The 27,346-nt window shown below is 38.0% G+C and overlaps 1 protein-coding gene across 2 annotated transcripts in view; it reads right to left on the reverse strand.

Moving 5' to 3' along the window:
* Positions 1–27,346, reverse strand: part of LOC103151714 (X-linked interleukin-1 receptor accessory protein-like 2) — a 327,216-nt gene that overhangs the window by 67,123 nt on the left and 232,747 nt on the right. For both annotated transcript variants that reach the window (XM_007571906.2, XM_016681702.1), the window contains 2 exons: positions 4,702–4,871; positions 3,367–3,470 (listed from right to left, as the gene is read on the reverse strand). In XM_007571906.2, the coding sequence (XP_007571968.2) occupies positions 3,367–3,470; positions 4,702–4,871 (274 nt within the window). The remainder of the gene's footprint in view (positions 1–3,366; positions 3,471–4,701; positions 4,872–27,346) is intronic.

Consider the following 27,346-nt stretch of genomic DNA (forward strand, 5'->3'; position numbering starts at 1 on the left):
GTATGAATTACCAAGGTTACAGTGGCTACAAAATGGACTTCTGTAAACTGATAACTTCTCCTTAAAATATTTTCAGATACGTTTACATATTGTAGCCTTTAATCTGCCAAATATCTATTCTGCATACCTGAAATGTATGAAAGAATTTCCTAGTTTTCTTCCTAAAATAATGGCCTAAGTGGCTTTTGCCAATTTTTAGTGGTGATTTTGGCCCCGTCTCTTTCTACTACACACAGACGTTACCATTTGTGAACATGTTTCTCCTTTCTATCTTTAAACTTAGTTTTTCAGAAAATTATAATCAAGAGCTATAAATTACAACCTTCTAGAGCTTTGGGTATTTTCACTTTCCTTTTATTAATCCAATTTCAACAGATGCCAGTCAGCGCAGGGCTTCAGGAAGCAAAACAAAATCTACTCGGCAGAGCCGTTTCTTTTTGTTTTATTGTAGCAAGGGTACAAACAGGGAAACGCATGTCGGCGCCCTTAAAGCAACAGCAATAGAAATCAGATCAAGAGCAATAAATTGCTCTGAATGTTCGGGTTTTTCTCACGGCCCTTTTACTACCCATTTTCATACACTGGATACGGCCTTTTAGTGATATAACCGTATCCAGTCAGAGGCTCCCTGCTAGGATAGGAGGTGATTTGCTTCCGTGCATGTGTGTGTGCTAATAAGAGGCCCTGAGACAATGACAGACACCAAGTCCTAATTAGGTTGTCATGCTGAGAGAGCAAGGGAGAGACAGAGAGAGAGAGAGAAATGGGAAAGGGAGAGAGAAAGAGAGAGAGCTTATTACAGAGGATAGGTGTCAGGCTATGGCAGGAATAGGTGGGAGGATGGCACAGGAGCAGGTCGAGGGGAGGGAGGGAGAGAGGAAGACGACACGGATGAAGGGAAAGAGGGAACAGGTCGGTGACGTGGAGAACAAAAACTGGGAATGGGAGGAGCATTAATGGGGAAATGTTATGTGTTTTCCAGGCACGTAGTGGCATTTTGTAGCATAATGAAGTAACTAATTACAGTTGTTAAAAAATGCTGCATATATCAAGTATAACTTTACAATTAAACACCTTGAAATTGGGCCTCTGTCTCTTTAAGAAGCTTCTGTTTGTTCTGAAACTTCAGGAAATTATCAACATGGCTCACCTATAACCCTTTAACAACATTTCTATCAGTGTTTCACTGAGAAGTAGCTCCTATAATGAGCACAGCCAGCAGGTGTTTGCTAATAGCTTCTGGCTAGTCTGAAGGAGCTGATTGAAGGAGTTGCTGGGGGAGAAGAAAGCTTGGAATCTTGGGAACTGCAGTTCAGAGGAGGAGCTTCGTCCAAGAAGGCAGAGCTAGGTCCTCCCAGGCGTTTTGAATATGTGAATGGTTGCCATGGAGATTAAAGGATTCTCAAACATGCGTGAAAGAATCAAAGCGACACTCCAGGTATGTTTTTGATGAGGAAATAATATTATAACATGATGTAAAGATCAAAAAAGTCTATTTTACATAACACTGCTTGGGAAAAACAGGAAGTGGAAATGAAAGAGTACATGATCTTTTGACATTAATGGAAAAATTAATCCATTACTAATGCTTCAAACAATTAAGTTAGTCCACTAAAGTAATACAACTAAATGAGTTTGATTCATTTACTATATGAGCCTCTGTGAATCGCATTTTTTCCACTCAGTTTTATCCAAACACCCGTCAGTCACTTGCAGGTAAACAAGAAGGAAAGCTTTGTTGTCGGCTACAAAGCTGACTGCTCTACATAGGTTTCTGCCACTGCAGTTACAAACACACAGACATGTCCCTGAAGTGGCCCCACAGTAGCCATGCCAGAGCCTGTTGTCCTGCCAGCAGCCATATTGTGAATGAACAATTTGCAAAACTGGCAGGATTTCCTCCATCTGGCAGATTAAACCCATTTGTCGCACGTTTAGAGAAAAGATTTGCTTCAGAAAAGAAGGGAAAAAAAACTATTTTAGAACGAATTATGGTGTGAAAACAAAAACGTGTTGTAGCCTGAGAGATTGTTTGTTTTAATGACAAAATTACGGCACTTCACATTCTACTTAATGAATTCATTTTCTAAAGCAGAAGCCTAATCTCAGACTGAAAAACTTAGAAAAAAAAATCTATCTTTAATTTACATCCATATAAACACGTTTGATAAATGAGATGATTGAAAAGTTTATTTATCGTAGTTCACCAAATGAAACATTACCTGCAATAATTAGACACAAATTGATGTTTCTTTTTTTGCCTTTTTTCCTATTAGCTACACTTGCAACTAATGAAAACACAATATTTAAGAAATTTATATCAGACCAATAAAAAAACAATGCTGTCAAATGATTAAAGAATATAATCAGATTAATCAAACTATAGTGCTGTAATTAATCATGATTAATCACTATGTCCAACTTTGTAACCTTCTAATCTAAATATGAACACAGTTGAGGTTCTGGCAGGAATGGAGCTCTGGCTAAGCCCCTCCTCCTGCCACACTCCAGCCAATCAAAATGAAAGCAATTATCTGACTTTTTTGAAAGAAGGTAATGGAAACCTACTCCAAGTAGAAAACTTGTTCAGAGGAAAACTGACAGATGACTAGCTCACTCTTGCCTTTTTTTTCCCAAGTGTGTTATGCTTTCTGTATTTCAACCAAATAAGAGAAATGGCTGTGTCCATTTGAATGAAAATCTCAAGATGTTTGTTGTCCTTTCTACTATTAAGATAAACTAAAATCACCTTACATTTTCCTTTCTAACATTTTAAAATATAACTTTTTTTGACAGGCCTAGAATCAGACAGAATTGCACCCTAACATTGTTTTAAAAGTGTATTTGCATCAATTTAAGCTTCCTGAATTGTGATCAAGGATTGCTCAAAATCATTCTAAGGACCGCAAATGGCCCACGCGCCGCACTTTGAACACCCTCGGTATAGTGACTCCCTCCCTTGTTAATTTTTCAAAAAAAAAAAAAAAAAAAGTCAAAAAGGTGTTACTGCTTTTTTCCATTAAAAGTGAGAACAAAGCAGTGAATCGTGTCACAACTGGTCCAGAAAAAGGTTTTATCATTCCAGAAACTCAGCGTGATTATTCCGTCTCACCACCTGCATTACGCTCAGACTGAATCCCGAACTCGGAAAACAAAACGCCTCTCTGCTCAGCGTGCTTTGACCTTGCTCCCAATCCGGGCAGAGGAGCGGTTTGGATGTGGCATTCACAAGGCGTCATCAGCGATGCATCTACCTGACCTAGAGATGACCCTGAGTCACGCTTCATCTGAGAGTCTGGGGTGGAGAGACGGAGATTTTCCTCCAGGGGAGAGCAAAAGTCTTTCCCCGGCGTGCAGATACGGTACCTTAGAACGCAAGTGTAGAAGCCGTTATCTTCCACTTCAGCAGATCTAAACCAGATGGAGTCGTCTTCTTTGCTCAGCCTGTGACCAGAGAAGATGATGGGCTCCTGCAGGAGACATTACAAAGGATAACAAGAAGCTGAATTTCCAAGAAAAAAAAAAAAAAAAAAATTTTTGACCTAAAAGCAATGATGATTAAACCCGAAGAAGATTACAACGTAAATTAGATGAAAAAGTGATTTAACTTAGACTACTTCACTGTATTTGAGATGTGACGCACCAAAGAACAGATCCTGTAGGTTTCAGGTTATTATCTGAGTGAGAGTCTATCAGCTGTTCTTTCCCAGCATGAAACATAAACCTAGCTGAAGAAATTACTGTTTCAGCTTCAGCTTCAGGTTTGTTCATGTCCCAAAGGACAATTCATGTTACAGCAAGTACATAAATGTATAAAAATTAGACTTACAGTGTTTATGACAGATTTTTCCACCTACAAAACTTTGCAAAATAATTCATACGTCTACAAAGTTTGACACTTTTGGCATGCCATATTGAAATTTACGTCACAGAAGGATTCAAATTATTTGCATAATTCAGAAGTGAGGAAAACACTGAGATGTGTTGATGTATGAAATGTATGAAATTAATTTCATACATTTTTAGCAATAAAAGTCTGAAAGGTGCGGTTTGCATTTACATTTAGCACCTCTGAGCTAATACTTTTTAGAATCACCTGTTCTTGCTGTACTTGAAGCGAAAAAAGTATTCTATAGAATGTCTACGGAAATGCCAAACTAAACTAATAAATAAATCTGTACTAAATCTGTCAAAATTAGACTCCCAAGCAAGTTTGAAAAAAAAGTCTATAAAGGTTTTTACTTATGTAAACTTCTTCACAGGAATTAGAATTTCGAATTTATCTTTAGATTTTACTACAAAGAACCTCAAATTACAAAAAGAGAGAAAATGAATACATTATTTTATAAAGTACTGAGGAAAAGCACATAAGTTTGTGGCCTAATGTTAAAAATAGCACAGGTGTGAGCATCAATATTGCATCAAAAGTCAACAACAAACAGCACTTAATTACTTTCATATTTACATTTATTAAATTGTATTTGATATTTGGAATAGTGTTTGCGATTGAATGTTCTGTTTTATATCAATCACGTTAAAGAGCCAAAATAGACACATGTGGCCCTAGAAACCTGTGATGTATCACACGAAAACCCATTTTAGTTGTGAATAGAATAAATGTGAGGTATGAATACTTCTGCAAAGCTCTTTTAGTTATTTTCTTACGCCTGGTTTCTCGTCGTTCTGAATGAGCTGCCTTACCTCAGCATCTCCTTTGTTCTTGTACCAGATGAGACGCAGCTTGGCGTTGGTGGCCATGGTGTAGTTGGTTCGAATGTAGCTGTAGAACAAGGCACATTTGACCCGAACGGGCTCGCCGGCCAGGACGTGGTACTCCCTCAGATCCACCGACCAGTCTATGCATCCGTCCACTGGCAGGGAGAGAAGGCAGAAAGGTGAGACCGGCAGTCTGAATGCACACGCTGTTCGCTCTGCTCGACAACTTTGCTCTCTCAAAGTTTCTGAAAAAAACATGAGTAATCATCAAAAATACCTGCATGAGTTGGAGAAAAATAAACTGTATGGAAAATGAAATGTGCAGATGACGGAAGAAAATAAGAGGGTGTAAGGAAACAAACAGGAAAAGACAAATGCAGGTGACGGGGAATATTGTTTCTTTGAAAATTGTTTGCGGTTTTGTGTCTCAATCTAGAAGCAATCAACGACTGCAAATAGCTTTTCAAAGTCTGTGTGTGTGTGTGTCTGTGTGTGTGTGTGTATATATATATATATATATAGAATGACCGAGCTAAGATCCTGTGGGACTTCCAGATCCAGACAGACAAGATGGTAATGGCGAACCAACCGGACATTGTGGTGGTGGATAAAGAACAGAGGAAAGCCGTTGTGGTGGATGTAGCAATACCAAGTGACCACAACATCAGGAAAAAGGAGCAGGAGAAACTGGAGAAATACCAGGGCCTCAGAGAGGAACTTGAGAAGGCCTGGAAGGTGAAGACCACAGTGGTGCCTGTGGTCATCGGGGCCCTCGGGGCAGTCACCCCCAAACTGGAGCAGTGGCTCAAACAGATCCCAGGAACAACATCAGACATCTCAGTCCAGAAATGTGCAGTTCTAGGCACAGCCAAGATACTGGAGGAACCCTCAAACTCCCAGGCCTCTGGTAGAGGACCCGAGCTCAGAGGATGAAAGAGACCACCCACGGAGGGTGAGAAGGGAATTTTTTATATATAATACAACTTAAAGCTTGAACCCATGAAGAAGATATAATAATAAGCGATAATGGAAGAAAAATATGAGGTGAGGAGGTCCATAAACATTCAGAGTTCTGAAAGAAGGAGGGCGATGCCTGCTAAGGCAAAAGAAGAGATGAAAGAGGAATGTATGCAGCGGTGGGTAAGATGAGGTCAACTGAAAGGGGGGAGAAAAAAAACAAATTGTAGACGGAAGACATGGGAAAGGAAGAAGCTGAGATGTAAAGGTCAACGCTGAAAATGACAAGGGCGATTCCCCAAATGGACTTCCCGCGTTCTCAGCCCCCCTCGTCTACTCTTTTCTTCTGGATTTTTCTTCTTTTCTCTTCTAATCTTTTGTTTTCTTGCTCCTCCAGCTTCTTGGTGTTATGTGGTTTAGAGGGATTTACTACTTCATCCAGGGTTAGTACACATCATTCTGCCAAAATGTTAATTAAAAAAAAAGAAAAAAAAGATTTAGTTCCCAAGCCTTCATTTGCCAAGTATAAATTTAGTAGGTAGATCAGAATGTAGGTAAGCAGTTAAGGTGGAATGTACAGTAGTAGGTAGGTGGGAAGGTTAACCTTTGACCTTGCTGAAAAGTTTGGTCTGACACAGGAAAGCAACTGGTTAAATGGATTTTACCAATTTGACCAAGGATTGTGTTACCAGCCAGTAGCATCACTGATGTACATTCTTTACACAGTCTTTAGACGTTAAAGGTAAGGAAACATGCTATATGCTATTTTAGATGTTAATCTAAAAACATTAAAAAATACAGATTTATATCAAGAAAAGGTAACAGAAGATATCTGACTCCTGCAGCAGATATTAACCACTCTCCCTCAGCTGCACTTCCTAAATGCTCCGTCAGATTTTGGTTGCAGATAGCCTCCGACACATCTTCGTTTAATGGCAGCGTAAACATGTTTTATCACTCTGTAAAATGTGTCATGTCTAATCTGTGATGACTTGGGTCACTGTCAAAGATTTAAAGGCTTCATTTCCATTAGTTTACTGTAGGAATTTACAACCACACACTTAATTGGTAACATTTATAGATCTAGCAGCAGGCATTAAGTCATAGCAGTGACAGGAGAGATTTAGCGCCGCGGCACGCGCGCAGGCAGATTTATAGCACACAAAGTCACTCCCTCACCCTTGCAAATTAGCGCTCACCCGTGCTCTACACACACTAATGCACACAGGAATGATTTAATAACCGACATGGGCGACAGATAGTTGGACATCACTTTTAAAAACGCGCCGGTTGCCTCTGTTGTGGCAGGAGTTGGCGTATGCTAGCGTTGGCGTGAGTTAGCGTGTGGTTGGGATTTTGGATGTGTGAATGAGAGTTGTTGGTGTGTAGGCTGTTTTTCAGCAGTTAACACACACATTCAGACCTACACAGGATGACCTCGGAGGAGCATCACATTAATAGTAAATCACATCAGTTTGGTCTACTGGACTAATCCCTATTGTTTCTGGACATTGCTTAACACAGGTCAGAGATAATAGCACACACACACACATGCATGCACGCACACAAAGCACCCACAAAGCAGTACGCCTGCAACAAAAAGAAAAAAAAAACATAACCCGACATAGCTGCAACAGCAAATAGCCAATAATTCATTTATCTTCGTCTCTACACGCACTCATCCATGCGAGTTTCTGTGTAAGTGAGTGTACAAGGGGGAGTGTGTGTGTGTGTGTGTGTGTGTGTGTGTGTGTGTGTGTGTGTGTGTGTGTGTGTGTGTGTGTGTGTGTGTGTGTGTGTGTGTGTGTGTGTGTGTGTGTGTGTGTGTGTGTGTGTGTGTGAGTGTGTGTGTAAGCAGACATATTAGGGATGTGGGCGAGGTGTGAACATGTGCAGATATATCATTCCCGTCGGCTCTATCTGCATATGAATGCTCCCTGGACGGCAGAATGGAAATAACCCCAAATGAATGGTGAAAACTTTCAGAGACTGAGAAAGTTGAGGGAGTTTTTGGCCAAAGCGAACGCATTTACATGCAGAGGAGACGAGCCACACACCAAAACACTTTCACTTTACTAATACACGCAGCAACCTTTATGTAATTATAAATGATGACGTTAGGAAAACCTCAGGACTGGAGGGAAGATGTGGGGAAAAAGCAAAAAACATTAAAAAAAAAATCTTTTTAAATAAAATCAAATCTGATTTTCTTAGAGGGATATGAAAGTATTGGTAGTTCAGCAAACTAAAATATTTAGATTTATTTGTGCCACCCTAGCTTAAGTGCTTTATCAAGTAACCGTCCACCACAAAAAAAACCCAACTATGAAATTCATTCAAAACTTTGAGCTGTTTGGTTTTTCTTATTTCCCCCCCAACTGCAGACGACTTCTCTTTCCTCTTCCATCTATTCGAACACTCTACCCAAAATAACAAACATAGGTAACACATGTGATTCAAGGGACTGTGCGGTGTGACCGGTATAGGTGGCGCAGGTCACAGCAGTTTCAGTCCGATGCCCGTCACTCAAACGTAAAGTCCTTCAGAGCCTCCAGTCAGTCTGCACGCCTCCAACAATCCCCTGCAATACCGCTACAGCTGCTGCCATAATAATAGCTTGACCTGACCCACACACACACACACACGCACACACACACACGCAGCAGAAAGGTAATGATCCAGACACTCACCAACAGGGCCAAACCAGACACGGACACACGAGTCTATCACCACTGCAGGACTATCTATACCCTGGGAAAAAGGGAGGGAAAAGGAAAAAAAATAGATAGAAGAGGTATAGGGAGAGAAAGACTTCCAGGCGTTTTGGCCAGTGGTTTGATGTTCAATTTCGGAGCACTTCTTTTTTTCTTTTTTTTTAACACATTTTACGAGAATAGGCTTTAGCTTTGATAGACCTTTTTATATACGTCTGCAGGACATACGGGGTGTGTGTGAAGTCAGTAGATACATGATAGTGTTTGCTATTTTCAAAATCAGTCCTTTAAAGTAAGTTCCACCCTTACAAAAAGAAGGAAACTCATACTACGCTAAGCTTAGCTAAACACCCTCCCCCCACACACACACACACGCACACTCACACACACGCACACAGAACCAATCTATTTTGTGAGCTGTATGAATATGGTAATGTATGTGTGGGTTACGGCCTTCATTCACTGGAAAGAGTAACAACAGCATCTATCAGCAAACATGGCTCGTAGCATCGCAACACACACACACACACACACACATGCACCGTCCACACTAAAACGCTCGACCTCATATTAACACACACATACATCAGGGCTGAATAAATGGAGTTGACCACAATCTGCCCTCTGTCTAATGCTACCAAACAGAGTGAAATTTATTCATTCTCACAAGAGCAATGACACACAGACACACACGCACACACACACACACACACACACACACACGCACACACACACGCACACACACACGCGCACACACACACATTCAGCTTTGTTTTTCTAAACATGGTTGTTGAATAAAGAAGTAAAACATTAGGGAAAAAAGAAAAAGAAAGAACAAAACCATAATTTTACCCAACTTATGCAATGCACTGACGCCGGAGCGAGTTTCCAGACGGCTGGAGTTACTGAACGGCCACGGTGCAGGAAAACGTACTGCAGGTTTTTGTGATTTTGTCTATTTTTTCTTGGATTTCTTCAAAGTGAAAATACTGTTTGTGATCTTCAACATTTTGTCACTGAAACACTGAAGCCCTTTGTGGAAAACCACAGAAATAGCTCTGTGGGACCTTATGTCTTGTTTCCATAGAGCAATACGCTACGATTCGCTGTAGTTTGGTTTATTATAGCATTTTATGGTCCGGTATATTCGGGTGAGTATTACCACCACCAACTGGACTCTCATTGGGCAGACAAGATTAAACCCCAATGCCTAATGTTGCGTTGTAGTAGTGCGATGTCAAACGTAAGACCCTCATGTGTCTTGTGCTTGTTGCAATCAGTGATGTTTTTTGTCTCTCAGTCATTGGGTGGTGTTGTATGACGACAGTTGCTCCACCCTAACCGTGCTGCCTCTGTGCATATGACAAGGGTACCGTAACTTAGTTATATGGACATACATGAGTAGAGTAGCCAAAGATTGTACTCACAAGTAGCAATACTTCAAAGTATTTTTACTGAAGTATAAGTAAAAGGTAGCTGTCCAAGAAATTAGTCAAGAGTGAGAAAGTATTTGGTAAAAATGCAACTCAAGTACTGAGTAACTGACCAAAACAACAGTCGTTTAATATTTATGAAAGTAACTTTTACCAAAAAGGTAACAGAGTTAATGTAACTAGTTACTACTCAACTCTGCTAATGGGCCTACATCTGAAGTAGGCGTGGTTAGTTTGAGCCACTTTTACAATTGAAACAGGCAAAATGGTGTACCGAAATGCAGCGACCCGCGCCGTACCGCTCAGTGAAAACATGGCACCAGTGGCAAGGTGCCGACAGAAGATGTAACATCTCCAAGGTGTTTTTCTTAGCTTGTTGGTTTTATTGACGTCATAGTCTGACTGCTATTAACTTGGCAGAAAAGATGAAACTCAACATGTGAAAACAATCTAAGTGTTAAATCACACATACAGAAAAACAAAAGTTACAACAAAATGAAGCTTTTAACTGCTTAAGTTTTTGGTTTTACTGTTTTTTGTCACATGCGTTTCTAGTAAACAATTTTTTATTTCACGCAAAAACAACAACTACAAACTGTAATTTTTAATAAATGATTTTAACCATTAAGGCAAAAAAAAAAATGTTAACCCAAATAACTTACCCATCTTAAAACACTCCAACCAAAAGTTCCTGCTAAATGGAAACAAATACTATTTCACCCCCAGTCCTCTTTTTGGGGGTAATCTTGTACATTTCTGTTTTTGAAATGGGTAAAAGAGTGAAGGAAGGAGGGTAAAAATATGAAAGGTTTGTGTGTTGGAAATGGTTTTCAAGTGGCCTAGTCAAATTCCAGATTTCCAAATAAATTAATTTGCTATTCCGTCACCCTAATCAGACCATTCAGGTTTGAAAACCCACAACTGTCACTGAACAAAAAAAAAGAAAATAAAGAAAAAAGAAAAGAAAATCTGCAAAGAAGACAGGGCCAAAATTCCCTCACAGCAATGTAAAAGCTCATTGCCAGCTATGAACTCTTGATGGCAGCTGTTGCTGCCAACGATAGAAAAATGAAGCTTCGGGGGAAATTACTTTTTCTCATAGGGCAGGGCTGGTTTGGTTAGCTTTTCTCCTTTAATAAGTGAAATCATTATTTGAAAACTGCATTTTCTATTTCACCAGATTACCTTTTGACATTAAATTCGTTTGATGGTCTATAGCAGGGGTGCACAAGTCCGGGCCTCAAGGGAAACTTTCCTGGATCCATTAGATGCATCCTATTACCAACACACCTGAATCAAACGGTTTAATCCCCTCATCAGCAGGTCATTTGGCCCTGCTGAAGCCCGGTGAGGAGCTATTCGTTTGATTCTGGTGTGTTGGAGAAGGAGTGCATCTGAAGTCGCAACTGGGGCTGGGCAAATTTCCTGTGAATGAATGTTATAGTTCAGAAACTTCATCGTCCATTTCACTTCACATATACAGTCCCTCAACTTATTAAGGAAACTTTTAATTAATTTCCAATGCGAGCCGGCGTTTCAAGGGGCTCAAGTCCGATAAAAAAGTAAGTTGCGCGTCAGCCACAGAGCCAAAAGAGGAACAATACCCAATTTAAACTTGATTTTGACTACCAGTGCTTTAATAAAGACAGCCAGAATACATCTAGAGATAGTGAGGACTGGCTTGTGAACAGAATTTATTACATTTAAAGGCCATCTGTACCGTTTTACCACATTCTGTCCAGAAGGAAGCACAGCCAGCAAGAGAACTGAGTAAAAATGTCTGTACAAGTTGCCTCTGTAGAGGAAGACAAGACTCTCCGGTGTGTAAGGAAGGAAGTTGTGTATGATATTCAGTTCAGTACACCAAAAGAACATATTGATAGAAAAAAAAAATAAAAAAAAAACAAAAAACATAAACCCAGGATCATATGATTTATATTGAACTCGTCTCTCCTGAGGAGCTCCTATGTCGTCACTCCAACTGGGTATATTTTTAACCAGATCATAATAACGTAGTGATTATCTTGTCAGTTTTGTTTAGCTAAACAACAAGAGTGTGATTTGTCTCGCTAATCAGATTTGAGTTAATTCATTGTGCTTTAAGCCAGGTAACAAATACTGACACATTCTAGCAGTATGAGCAGAGCAATATGCAGAGAACAGATTAGAGGAAGATATTTACCTTTGATATTCTCTGATTTTATGATTTTATGTTATTTTATGTATAAAAACTCTCTCAGCCATGTCATCTTGTCCTTTCTGTTCCAGCCTTTTGCCCTGCCACTATGGACATTTGGTAAAACCGGTTTGCAAACGTAGTTGTAGACCTAGAACATTTTCACACTTTACCACTTCACTGCAAGATAATATTATGTATTTCATTGGTATTGTATGAAATGAAATAAAGCAAAATCAAGTCAAATTGCTGCAAAGTACGTACATATTAAGTTACAAATAGCATAAGCGACTTATTGCCAGTTAAACTGTAAACAAAAACATAGTAAAAACAAAATTGTAATAGTATAAATTCAAATAAACACAAACTTAAAACACAGGTTTAAACCTTTATAGCAAACCACATGAGCATGTCATGACAAACTGTGCTTGATTTAACCAACAAATTATGAACACTTTACAGAAAAACATCGGTATTAAACCCCACGGTGCAATAAACACGAGCTAGCATTGGGCTAATTAGCTGCTAACCACTAGCGTTTTTGGTTTTATATTTCAAACAGACAGAAAAGACAATCAAGAAAAAAATAAAAAATAAAATAGAATGAAACAAACTTAAGAAATAAAACGTAAAAAATTATTTTGCCCATATGACATGCAAATTTTATATTTTCTGTTCGAAAAGGAGCAGGTAGAAGATATAATATCTTATAATGCCCTGCCCCTTTCCTACTTGTCAATTTATAATCAATTAACTTTCAGAACATCAAAAAGAGACAACTTGTTTCCATTTTACATGATGTTTAACTATGTACAATTATATTATCCTCAATTGCATAATAGACTATTAAACAGTCATCTTATATATCATATTTTGAAATAAGCTCTGTTTTACCAGTTTTTAAACTGGTTTACATTTGTACTTTTTTTTAACTCATCATTCAGTCCATTCCAGACATTTACTCCACAGATAAACAAAAACTCTTCCTGGTTGTTCTAATATGTTGTTTTTTAAAATATCCTTCACCTCTTAAATTATAACCACCCTCTCTGTCACCAAACATTTCCTGTATATTGGGTGGAAGTTTCTGATTTCTGACCTTCAACATGAATTTTGAAGTTTTAAATATTACAAGGTCCCAGAATTTCAGTATATTTGATTTGATAAATAACTGGTTTGTGTGTTCCCAATATCCCACTTTATGTAGTATTCGGATAGATTTTTTTTGTAAGACGTATAATGTATGTATGTATGACATGAAGTCACTTCCGGTTCGCGGTCCAGTCACTTAAACCAACATAGGTAAACTGTAGAGCCCCCTAGTGGAATTTAAGGAGTGAATCCAACATTATTATTTTTTAAATATAGTCGGTTCTTATAGTAAAACACATTGTAGAATCACCTTTCACTACAATTAAAACTTCAGGGGTTTTGAAATGTCTCTACTAACTTTTTTTACATGTTAGCCTACTTTTTAGAAAATAGCTCAAGCTCAGTCACATCGCAGCAATTTGTCATTAAACAACTATTTCCAAGTCCTGGTACAGTTTTGGGGGTTATAAGGTCTGGGTCACGGGTATCAAACTCATTTTTAGTTTAGACCACATCAAGATTATGGATCTCCTCAAGCGGCCGAGTGTGGAAGAATATATTGATAAAACAACCTCTTAAACTGTTTACATATCATAGGTGTTTGGTGTCCACCACTAAATCTTGTATTCAGGATGAAACGGTTCAGTTCTGGTCTCATCTGACCAGAGCTGTAAAGTGTTGAGTAGTGCTCCTATATTCTGGTCTGGTGCATCTAATACTTCCATTTCGGAGCTTTAAAGCTGCCTGCGGGAAGACATTTAAAGTATATTGTAGCTATATTTTTCTGACTTCAATGTTTTTATACATGCAGAATCCACCTGAGGTGTGAGGTGATGAAACACAAATTTTATAACTTGAGCATAGACTTGAGATCTGCAGGACTTTGTGCTTCATCAAACCAAACAGAACATTTTATATTTGCTGAAAGGTGACTGTTCCATTTAAAAGAAAAAAAAAAGAGAAATAAATAAGATTTTGTTGCATAACCGCCTTGGACTTTCCTCCTCTGTAACCAAACTCTCAGAATGCCCTGGAACAGAGTGCGGCTATCATAAAGAGGAAGAAAATGTGATTTGATTGGTCACGGAGCAGGCCAGGGCTCAGCATAGTTTCCAGCTGAGTTATAGGATTGCCACAGGCCTCTTGACACCACCCGAGGAAAGTCATAAGGAAAGAAGCTTAGTGTATTACATTTTAAAGGTGTCTTTAAAATGTGGTTGCCTTTTAATCGGGTACACTAGCTTCCCTTCTCTATTTCTTGACCCATCAGCAAGCGGACAAATGAGCCGGTAATGATGATGAGGGAAGGAGGAGGAGTGGGAACCAGAGAAAATGTGGAAGATGTAATAGTATTCCTATTGCTTAATGAAAAGTAATGAGACCTATTTTCCTCAAGAACAGAACACATTGGCCTCCATATTTACCATAATAAATACTGGAGAGGTAGATTTGAATGGATGAAGTGACAAGGAAGAGGGTGAAACACTAGCAGATGGATGTGAAAGGAAAACAAATATTAAAGAAGTTAATGATTCTGACTCATCGTTCCTCATCATTCGCCGGCCCAAAGGTTAAGGGGAGATGGAGGGTTTATGAAAATACTGTTTGGAGCGATGCCTCATCAATAAGTCACTGTCAAATTACACGTGGTACCTTGGTATAACCATCCTAATGAATTAGATTAGTGTAGTGGTGACTGATGAGTCGGATGAAACATGGAGGATGTTTGTGTTTGAGGAAATAAATGTTTCCCTTTAAATTATGCAACTACCACACAGAAAAATAGAAAAAATAACATTAAAGCGGCAGTATGCAACTTTCATAAAAAAAATATGTTAATTTATGTATGTATCATATAATACATGTCGTGACAGTATAATATGAAACATATAATTTGTGTAAAGATTGATCTCCTTCATCATTTCCCTGAAGAAATGCCATTAGAAGAAATGCACCACTCCCAACCAAAAGCAACCAATCAGAGTCTGGAGGAGGGACTTAGTGCTATCAATCAACTTTGTCTACCCACTTCTGCTCACTGTTACTGGAAAACCCTTTGTTCTCGACAGTCTCTCCTATCAGGAAGAAGCTGTAGCAAAGCAAAGGGGAATAAGAAGGTGATTGACAGCGCTAAGACCTGCCTCCTATCTCTAATTGGTTGTTCCAACACATAATTTTTGTTTTTTGTTTTGTTTTGTTTTTTAAATAAAATTTACATCCCTCAGCTTAACAGACTAATGTTTGAGGCAATCTGCAACTCTGGTCAGACGTTTTTTGAAGCAAACAAGATCAAACAGCCAAAGATAACAATAATGGGTTTAAAAAAAAACAAAACAAACAAACATTAGGTGCACAAATATGACTTTAATTAGAGGGTCAGATGTTAAGATGCATCTGTCATCTGTAAGCCAAATTGTGAGTCTATGCTCATTTTGAGCCACCATGATGGTAGTCGATCACCCATCAGTCTTAACACGACATCAAGAATAAACTTTCCAAAAGGTTACCGCTTTTCATGTCAGTTATTCAGTTGATTTTTGAAGCATTATTTACTAAAACAGTGTTTCATTTTCTCTTCTGCTTGTATGGTGAACTGGTTGTTTGAACACATAGTATCTGTGTTCTCAGTTAGCTTCTAAAGCTAATATGGTCTCAATCCTAACTCCTTGAACTAAACATTGGTTCTTAAACATACTTGTTTAACCAACTATGATGTTAATGCATTGCTTTTTTGTTGTTGTTTTTTATTGGTTGAAACTTTTTTAGCTCATTTTCCTGATAGTTTATTAGTTTCCTTTAGTCAGTCCATTTTTACTCATCACATTAGTTGAATGTTATTAGCCTGGCTAAAGAGCTTCTTGACTAAAGTATTTTAACAGGAGGTTGAATTATCATGTGAATAAATTCTTGTAATTTGGAGATAATTTGTTTATTCTGTATGTATGTGCAGCACTTGCAGTTTGAATTCACTCCATCTATTGTTCTGTAATACCAAACTTCAGTCACATTATACACAAAACTGTCACACTAATCTACATGTTCTTTGGCTAATCATTCTTAATATTCAGGTGAGGCCCTCAATGTGTAATTTTGATTAAAATGATTAAGTTTATTAATATTTCCCCTCACACTTAATAGTTATTCATAGCTAGACCAAAATTATTACTGCGAGATGAATAACTCTGAACCAAAGTGAAATAAATATCCTCATTCTCTACTTCGTGTTTATTCGTTTCGCCATTTTCGCCACACTTGTTCTCGGCTTAATCAGCGCACTGTGTTGGTGCAACAGCAGCCCACTTTTTTCCCCCCTTGTTGATCATTAAAATCCAATCTAATCTGGCTGGGCTGGCCGGTTCATAAGCACAGGAGGGATGATGTATTTTATGTTTATGGAGATAACGACTTTTTTTTTTATTATTGCTTGTTGATGTCCCCTGGTGCTTTATCTCTGGGGTAATGAAATGTCCCGAGCGGCTTTATCATGATGAGATGTAATGTGTTTAAAGTAGCAGAAAAAGGTGGTGTGACTGTGTTCATTTCAATAAGGAGAGGAGGATAAATCCTCTTTATTTCTTTTGGTCAAAAACACAGTCCATTGGACTGTGCCTATAAATATATATTATATATGTAACGTTTAAATATATAATATTTAATATCTCAATAGTTTTTTAACCAACTTTACTAGAGGCATAACTATAAGTCTAGTTAATAAGGTACACAAGACCAACATGAGATAAAACTGATGCTATACTTGGATACGGGATTGTTTATTTAAAAAAATAAAGATGCAAAGCTACATCATTTTAATTCACCTTTTAATCACACAGGAAATTAATATTATGGTTTTTGGCCTCAACTCAATTAGATTTGATCCTACGGCAAACAAAAAAAAAAATGTGTTTGTGTGGGTGTTTTTCAGAAATAAAACAAAGGCGGTGAACATTCGATCTGCTGCATGCAGACTTGGCTGTAAGTGCTGTGGGGATAAACATGCAGCAGAACCCATTGCTCCTTATTATCTGTGTTTCAGCTGACCATAGTTGTCCAATTTGAGATTTCAAGAAGAAATTTGCTTAAGCGAATAAGGTCAATTTTGAAAAAACTCCAGTTTTCTGATAAAAAGTTTTGGCACGAGGATGAGTTTTGCAAAACTGCAGTTTTTTTTTGCATCAGACGAGTCACATGAGCAACAACTGGATATTGTCACTGCCACAAACCACAAAGAAGAAGATGACAGGAAGTAGTTGGAGGATGATGGCGCAGCATGTTTTTATTTTAATGACTTATAGTGTGAACAAACGTATTCGCGGGTGATTTTAATCACGTTTCTTACTTACTGGAAACACTGCAATTGCGAAATTGTGTTTTTTCGACATTAGAGGACATATCTGTCATGGATACGCAGCTAGTGAGAAGACCAAGAAGGAACTAAACCTTCAAGTCAGAGTCTCCAAAAGTCCCCAATAAGACCAGCAAATGTCACGAGATTAGCTGTTTACATTAAAGTCACCAGAAATATCTGAATAATCGCAAAAAAACTCACAACAAAGTCAATAAGCTGCCAAAATTACTACAGCATATGTTTGAACAAAGCAACTATGCAAACTGTCAAAAATAATGTCACATAGAAAGTAAATAAAAAAGGCTTGTACCTTTCTCAATACATTAATTTCAACATTTTTAGTGACATTCTATGCAGATGACGAAATAGTAAGAGTAAAAAGTTCTAGTCCAAAAAATAAGAAAAGAACTTAGCTTTGAAACACAATAAAACTTTCTTCATGATGAACCTTTCTTTGCTTTCAAATAAACTTTCAACCTTGAGATCCAAAATTATATATTGGCAACAAAAACATGGTCAATTTTTACAGCACCAGCCAGATGAATGAGGTTATTTATATATTCTATCCTAAGTCCAGATCATTGTTTGCTCTAATTTGTTCACACTACCATTTTGGGTTTTTTTTGTTGTTGTTTTTTTAGAAATACTCAGACTGCTTTTTCTGTCATATTAAGAATTACTGTCCATAAGCAATGGAAGAAATTAGTAGTTAAAATGTTATCTTAAAAAAATATAGCGAGATCAGTGATTCAGTCCTTTTGAGAGAAAAAAAACAATGAAATTGATATTTTGAGATACAGTATTTAAATAAATATCTCCCTAGAGTTGAAACGTTTACAGCTTTACAGTAAAATTAATAAAATTAATTTTGAAAGAACATTATACCACAACTGAAAGAGAACATACTAAAAGCTCTAAAAAAATAATAAAAAAAACAACATTGTTCCGTGTCAAATTGTATCTTCATCTTGTATTTATATATACCCTCACACACTCACGGACATGCACACACACACACACACACACACACACACCCCTTCTGCTCCATCCATTTGTCACCGTGCCGATGGAGCGTGCTGCAGAGTCACTCCTGCATTTGTCAGTTCTCCGGCCTGTAACGCACACGCCCACGCGCCGTAGTCCCCTCTGCTTTCCTCCTGCCTGTCATTAATAAAGAGAAGTAGCAGCACACCTGTTCAATGACAGGACCCTACAGAGAGGGGGGAGGGGGGACGGCAGGCAAAGGTGCGACTGCATTTTATAGGAAGTGAAAAGAGATGCACTGCTACTGAAAGAAATACAGAGTGAAAATGTAGAGTGCAAAAAAGAAGGGAAAAGAAAAGAAGAAACTTTCTGGAGTTGTCTGTAGATTTCAGAGAGTTAGGATTTGTGGAGAGTGGTATTCTGAGCTGCAGCTCTGAGTTTTCAAATCTAATTTGAAAAAGAAAAAGAAAATGCTAAAAGCTGCTCAGCTATGTAAACATTAACTGCATTACTGTCTGTGTGTGTGTGTGTGTGTGTGTGTGTGTGTGTGCCAGTGATGAAGTCGGTCTCTTTTTATTATTGCATTGAACATTTCATTGTAGCCCTTCAAAGAACTGCAGATTCAGATTAGCTCATGCTATAACCCAGTTCAGCCTCACATGGTGACATTTATGTTGAGCCGTACATTGCCCCTTTTTAAACAGTTTTTTTTTCCTCATATTTGAACCAAGCTTATGATTCCTATGGAGGCCCTAAAGGGACATTCAAAGAAAAAAAAACTTTTTAGTGTGAGACAATGCATGTTGTGCACAAGACAGTTTATTTTTCTATTTTTTTTTTTCCTTCAAGGTCCCTTTCAGGCTGCCATAGATTCCAGACGGAGAGAAAAACGTCTTATATTTTCTTATGATTTTAAATGAGTTTCAGCCATATCAGCCACCTAACTATAAGACAGTTTGGTTTTGTCCTTTTGTGTTCTTTGGACGGGCTATACTGAAACGAATGTTGTGCTTCCGTATGGCAACAAAGTCTGATTCTGCTGTAAAACTACAAAATATAAGAAATCCCACTGACACGTCAAATGATCAGATCAAATTACCACTGTGAACTGATGAGAAACGTCAAGAAATATTAGCTGCGTCTTCATCATTTCGCCGCATCACAGAAACTTTCATCCCCGCACCGTGGGGGGTTTCACTTCTGTTAGACACGGTGTCATGTTCAAAGTAACAATCACAAGACGGTGAAGTTTAAATCCTGTGAATGCAGGTTTGACTACAGATTCATTCTACTGTCAGAGAGATAATCTGAACAATCAGCTAAAATGGAAGCAGATAAAGTACAAATTTGACTGAGGATGAGAGACCAGTCAGACACAAAGGACCCAAAAGAAACGAAAAAATAAAAAACCTAAAACCAAGCCGTTGTAATACAGCAGATTGTTTCACCACAAATGGTTTTGCTCCCGTTCCTACCACTCAGCTCTTCTTTCAGGCTCCTCCAATCTCTTTCATCCCACCTTCACCTGCCTCCGTGCACGTCCTCTTCCTCCCTAACCGTTGTTCTGCTGAATATTTTAAATGAACCACAGTGGAATTGCACAGTTCCACAATAAAAAAGTGCTGAACAGCAGAAGAAACAGGCTATGATCAACTCTTAATTTGATGCAAACTTACAGCACTTGTCAGCTGTCAATGCTGCTTAAAGCACATTCAATCAAACTCTCAAGGGAAGGCCAGCAAATTCCTAAAAGTATAGTCTAACTTACCAGACAGGGAAGGCAATGCGAAGCAGCAATCTGTAAAAAGGGCATTTTCTGGGTTTTGCATATTCATTTGGATAAATGTGCAAAGGGATGCAACCTGAGTTGTTTTTGGTGTGTGACGATGCAGGGCTTTGTAAAAGTAAAGTGAAACGTCCTCAAACGTTTTCAGATTTCACTGCATCTCAGCAACAAACAGTGGATTTTATTGATATTTCATATGTGGCAGACCAAAGCTATGTAGAGGATTAATAAGACATGGAAGGTTAAAATGAGGTATAATCGGGTTTTATTTGTACTTGTTTTAATTACATAAAATGTTCAGAATTTTGTAACCACTACGATTATTTAAAGGGGTGGTTTTATCTGTTCTCCAGCCACATAGTGCCATTAACAGAATCAAGTAACTATGTTAACTTCAGTTGTTATACAAAAAAATGCCACATATATCAAATATGATTTAAAAGAAATTTGACTTCACAATTCAAAACCTTGAAATTAGGCTTCTGTCTCTTTAAGAAGCTCCTGCTCTTTCTGAAACTCCACCTTCAGGAAGTCAACAGAACATAGCTCCTCTATTAACCCTTTAACGTTTTACAAACATGTTTGTTAACTGTTGTGAGAAGGAGATGCGTTTTGAAGGCGGGGGTAGGTCCGAGGTGTTTTGCACAGCTGAATGGTTGCCACAGGAGATTAAAGAATTTCCCAAAAATGCATTAAAGAGTCAAACCAACACCCCAGGCATGTTTTTGATAAGGGAATAACTTCATAACATGATGTAAAGCTCAAAAAGGTAGATTTTACATAATACTTATCCTTTAAGGTCAGTACCCTCTCCTCGTTTTCTTCTTTGGTGGTTTTGTTCTGTTAAATTGTTTCATAGCACTAATTCAGGTGCTTAATTGGGAAAAACCATTTCCTCCCACAATTACGAGAGAAAGCTAAAAACAACCACATTGAGTTTTTCAGTCTGATTTAGAATGTTTGCAAGTAGCACCCCTGCAGAAATCCGGACTATGCACTCTGAAATGTTCTCTAAAAGTTAGGATTCAGGTTAAATGGCAACAAAAGCTGCTACATAAGTGAAGCTATTTAGACAGGAACAGGTATGCACACACAACATGGATACCTAGAAACAACCAAAACCTGGCAGACCTCAGCCAGGAGTGGGATTACTCTGCCAATCCCTCTGAAGTCTGGGCTTACTGGAAGGGGAAAGCGTGCCCCCTAACCTGGCAACCTTCCGGTCACCTTGACAACCCGCTGCTACGCCCACGGTTACTCCTCATATACAAACACACTGCTGACCGTCTATTTATATTCTGTTCCTTCATAGGGAAAAATGAAGTATCTAAAGTTTTACATGAAATTCATTGTAACTACCAGCGGCTGGTTTCAGTTTTTAAGACAAAGTGTAGTTTCCCTATCAAGTTTCAAAGTATAAAATAATTTTAAAATAAAGAATAGAGAGACATTAGTTTAAAGACTCTTCTCTCCATTACATTTCCCTGAATGTAAGAATCTGACTTTTCTGAAAACATAAATTGCTCAAAAATGAGGAGTGATTTCCAGATTAATTATCTGTAATAGATATAATGGGCGCTGAGAACAGCTGTACCTGCCGTACCTGCTGTACCTGCTGTGCCTCGTTTAGATGGGGTTTTCTCGAGATTATGAGTCGATTTTTTGATATTCACAAAAAGATTTTTTTCTCCCACACGAACTGTCTAAAAAAAATAAAATAAATAACTACAGTTCGTTAGTTATTTATTAATAAATAAATAACTATAATTATAATTGTAATTATAAATAACTACAGTTCGTTAAAGTGACAATAATAATTCTTTTTATTTTCTTCAACTGGGGAATTATACGTCCACTGCTACAATGACGTGGTGGTGCAGCCATGGCTCTGGAAGCTAATAAATCTTGGGGAAAAAAACAAAACAAAACACAGAGACGCCTCTTCATTTTCAGGTCTCATTACAGCAGCAGCTTTCTGGTTGTCTGCGGATCAGTTGAATAACCTATTGTAATATATGAACCACTAGAGTCAGCTAATTTAACTTTTCATATCAGTTAATCAATTGCCAAATTGTGAGCGCTAAACTCTCACCAGTGATAGATTCTGTTTTGAGCTTGTCTCCTCGTCACGTCTCTTCTCTCCAGTGTCTTCCCTCGGCGGCCCGCTCGGCTAATTTATCCCACGGTTAGATAAGAAAAAAAAAAAAAAGCTTCGCCCTACACCATAAATAGCTCTCATGCTGTCACAACATTGTTCTTATGTGAGGCGCAGCGTAAAGCCGTCATCGGTCGTTAATGAGATGCAGGGAATCGACAGGGCAAATGTTTAATAGCTCGCGCTCGTTACGAGCCGCGCTCGTTTGTCCACACAAACACTTGATGCAATTAATATGACAAGTGATTCAATTAAAAGAGCTCGGTGAGGAAGGCAACGCAGTGGGAAAAAACAGGGCTTTATAATATGCACAAGAAACATTGAGGGTAGTTGAATATTAAAATACTTAAAGAAATATTGTTAGAAATGTGACTCTTTTTTTTTTGCTATAATATCTGCCATGTTTCAAAAGCTGTTAAAATCATATAATTTCCTGTTCATTTGGCAATTTATTCTGTTCAACATGTTTTCAGAAATAAGTTACAAATTTAAAAAGTCTTCAGTAAATCATGGTTTAAATAATTAAATTAAGTATTAAAACAAAAAAATGTTTGAAACAAGAAAAAAAAAGTATATATAAGCCTAGAAAAATATTGCTAGAAATATGAACATGACTAATATAGTTTCAGAAATAGGCTAACAAATTTTTTTTAAGAGTCAAGACTTCAACATTTTTATATGACCTATAATTGGTTATTCTTGTTGAGAAAATAAAGGCTTATTGCGACGCCCCCCCCGCTTCCAAAAAAAGAAAACATGTCTTCTATCAGAGGCTGCTTCAAATTCCCTGTAACGCAGTCTGTCATTGGATCAAGTCCAAACCTTCGCTTACAACAGCTAAATAAAGGAATTAAAATAGAAAAGTTAAACCACCAAAAACAAAACTTTTATGAGTTTATTCTATCACTGCCAGCAGTTTTTATCTCCTGGGTCATTTCCTCCTCTTCTGTTTTGAACTCCAACGATGCCACTTCAGTTTTGTCACAATTAAAACAAAACATTTCATACTCTTGCTATTTTTTTCATCCGTTTCTATGGCTTCTGGATATAAAAGACTTTGACAACTGAATTCTCTATAGGCTATTGATAGAAGGAAATGTGCTGTGAACTGAGCATTCAGCAGTTTAGAGTTCATCTGGGTTGATGATCTGGCAACTTTATTGTTGCTCTAACATCTTAAAACAAAAAGATGGAGATAAAATGACAAAATCAATCAATCAATCAATCAATCAATCAATCAATCAATCAATCAATCAATCAATCAATATATGCTAGGATTTTCCTCCATTTTTTTTATTTTAAACAACCTGCCTTACAATACCTGGTATTAACAAACTGTCTATTCCTGGTATGTCCGTATTTTCTACCTGGTAATATGAGCTTTAAAATCCAGAAATGTTACATTGGGCCACACAATATACACTGAAAAGACAGAAATAACTTTCAAAGTGGCACTTTTTTTGTTCAGCAGAAAAAGTGCAGGTGTTTTAACACCCCCCAGTGTCTATCTGTACATATCTCTGCTTTAAATTTATTGAAAACGTTGGAATTCATAGCTTAAGACACCAACAAGGATTGGAAACATATTAATGAATAAAAGATTTAAGTAAATGAAATGAATTTGTTTACAGTTTATTTTTTCTATTTTTTTTTTCTAAAGTCAGGCAGAAGCACTTAGCCAGTCACACTCTCAAACACCAACACATTCATCCAACGCAAAAACGATGAGGAACTGGAGAAGTGCCTTGCAAAGGGATCAAACCCAAAACTTTCAGATTTCACAGGATAACCACTGTGCTCACAGCTGACCCTTTCCCCCCCAAAAAAAACTGAAAAAAACTAATTTTACAAAACAGAATGTGCTTGTCATAAAATAAATAAATAAATAAAAATCCTCCATGTTGACTTTTAACAACTACAAATCAACTTTAAAGCAGCAGTAAGTGATTTCTTTTCTCATTGTTCATGTTTTGGGTTTCTGGATCTTAATTGAATTATGCATGGAGTGCGTCTCCACGCGGCTCCATGTGCTCGTCTGCACCTGTTCCTCCTCCTTCATGAACAGGAAGTAGTGGCCTAATTACTCCAGAATCCCAGAGGATGTTCAGACCAGTTTACACTCATCACAATAAATTACAGTCACCTCCCTCTCTGCTGCCACATCCACTCCTTCTCTTCATCTCTCTCTCTCTTTTATTACAGCACCGTTATCCTTTGAAACATTCCGTCTCTCTCCAGTCAGTCAGGTTGTTTGCACACATGGAGTTATGGATGCATCTTTAACCTGGTTAACTTTTATGTTCTGTTTTAATAGTTTTGTGTTTTTTATTGTAGTTTAGTTTGATTTTTTTTGTTTGTCTAATTCAGTTGGTTTTAGTTAATTTTTAGAGTGTGTTTTCTAGGTTTTATTAGTTAAATATTGTTTACTTTTAGCTTAGTATTTATTAGTTACAGTATAGTTTTAGTTTTGTCATACTTTGGTTCATTTTTATGTACAGAATTCAAAAGGCATTGTATTGCGATTTTGTTTTCACACCGATCGGGTGATGAATACGTAACAAATGATACAATTTTCAATTGATTCCTTTGTTGTTGAACAACCAACCGACTCTGACATTTTTATCCCAACTCTTGTTGCCGCCATTTTGTGAACCAATGCAAATGCCCCCATAACGAGTCCTGTAATCTGCCGACAGCCGATATAAACTGCTTTTGTGGGGGATTTATCTGTCTCACTCTGTGGGATTTATCTGTCTCACTCTGTGGGATTTATCTGTCTCACTCTGTGGGATTTATCTGTCTCACTCTGTCATTTATGAACACATTAGAGCAGAAGTGCCCAAACGTTTTGTCTCGTCAGCTCAAAAGAATACGCAGGTCAGAAAAATATCACTTTTAGAAAACTAAATTCACCAAAAGGGCAATTTTTTTTAACCTACTCAACAATAAATTGACCATGAAGTACTTTAGTTAAACAAATAATCAGATTATTTGTTTTTATTGCACATCTAAAACTTCAAATGTGTTTTTTTCCCCTTGTTAAATGAAAAGCCTCCAGTTTGCTTAATATTTCAGACTCGCTTGAAGAAAACTGCAAAAACATTTTGTCTGTAGTCAGCAATAAAAACAGGACCTAGGTCAGTCTTCATTTGAAAAATACTTGCTGTGTGTAGTACAGCAATTAAAAGCAGATTTGGCTGCACTAAGGGGAACTTTAGAGTACAAGTAGGAGTAGAAGTGGTACTGGTTACCATGACAACAGAAGGAAGCCAGAAAACTCGGAAAAGATGATCACTCTGTGGTGGATTCAACGATTTAATAAGTAAATTTTTATATCTAAAAGTTGCAGTTTTGACCTAATTTATTGAACTGTGAATTTTTAAATTGTGGTCGGGGCACCTGCCAAAAAAATTTAATAAAAAATGTAAAAAACTTCTCCCGGGCCTGTCTGTGAAGATCTGAAGAGCTCTAGGTTGATGAGGACTTCTGTGTTACTTTAACCAAACATTGACAGGATCATCACCTTGTCACTGACAAGTTAAAAACAATCAAATCTCCTGCTGAGTTGGAGGCAGGGGGTCGAAACATGAGTTGCTGGAGCGTCAACATCAACCCGGGTGAGCGTCTAATTCTGTGCAAGTATTTGCAAAACAAAACCAGTAGGAAGGCGAACAGAATTTAACAGCTTCCATCTTGTGAATAACATGGTCCTGAATTAAACCGTGGAAAACTTGCAGATCAGTCATTGTGACTAAAGATAAATGCACAGATGAGTTTCTCTAGATTCTGCAGGGACATTAGTCCTTTAACCACGGAGGTTTTCTTCAGGTGATAGAAGGCTGACTTTGTAACGTCTCTATGTGGCTCTGAAGGTTCAGTCCATCTCCACACCCAGATTTCACTGAGTGGCTTGGGAAACAAAATACCTGACAGACCTGCTGTCGATGACGTTGAAACAGCCACAGCTTAGTGGTCCAGGTCAATTCTGATTCTCTGGTCTTTACACTGCCTCGTTTTCCAAGGTGCATTTACTCAGACTGGATAAAAAATAAAAAATAAAAAAAAATGGTCCAAATCCAAGTACGAGTTTCACACAGGAAGCTCTGTGGCGACGTACTCCCTTACACCTCCAGCTGACGAAAGGTAAAGTGGTTCTCGAGAGAGAGAGAGAGAGAGAGAGAGAAAGAGAGAGAGACAGAGAGAAGGTTGGGAAGCTCTGTAAATGTTCGCATGATATAACTGACAGATTATCTCCAGAGAGACAGAAAAAAAATAAATCCCTGGTTTATATCACAATTATCCCGAGGTCCCAAAATGCATTAAAACCTCCAATTACTTTCAGTTCATCCAGTAGCGTTGCACACCTTCTAGCTCGTCTGTTTAAGGCTGTCAATCTACCAAACACACAGAGTGACCAGACAGCTGAGGAGGCTTACATTACTGCGCGTCACACTGGTCAGAAATAGCCTTGTTATAATGGCCCAGTGAATCACGATTGCACGGCCAACACACTGCCGATTACCGGACAGAAAAGTGTCACACGGTGTCCAGCCTCAGGATGAGGCGAGAAACACAAGATGGAGAGAAATAATAATAAAAAAAACTGAGGAGCAAATGAAGATGGAGGGGCTTTATGACTATTCAAGCAAAGTGGGAGGAAAGCGGAGATGATGGACAGGGGTGTTTCCACAGAAAGACAGATGAGAAGACAGAAAAGAGTGACAGGAGGAAAGACGGAGTAAGCAAGAGGAGAGAAGAGTGATAAGGAGCAAGAGAGACAGCTTGTCTTATCGGTGAGCTGTGAAAAGTTGCAAGTTGTCCAAGGACATTTATACTCCCAAACATTCCCAAAAAAGAGAAATGGAAGCACTTTTAAATAAGCTCTCACAATGTGCAACCCACTTAAAGGGGCAGGATTGTGTTTTCCAAGCACAGAGTGCCAGTTTATAGCTTAGTCAAGTGACAATTTTAACTTTAGTTGTTTTTTC

The sequence above is a fragment of the Poecilia formosa genome, unplaced genomic scaffold, assembly GCF_000485575.1.
Source record: "Poecilia formosa unplaced genomic scaffold, Poecilia_formosa-5.1.2 Scaffold289, whole genome shotgun sequence".
In the NCBI taxonomy this organism is placed as follows: domain Eukaryota; kingdom Metazoa; phylum Chordata; class Actinopteri; order Cyprinodontiformes; family Poeciliidae; genus Poecilia; species Poecilia formosa.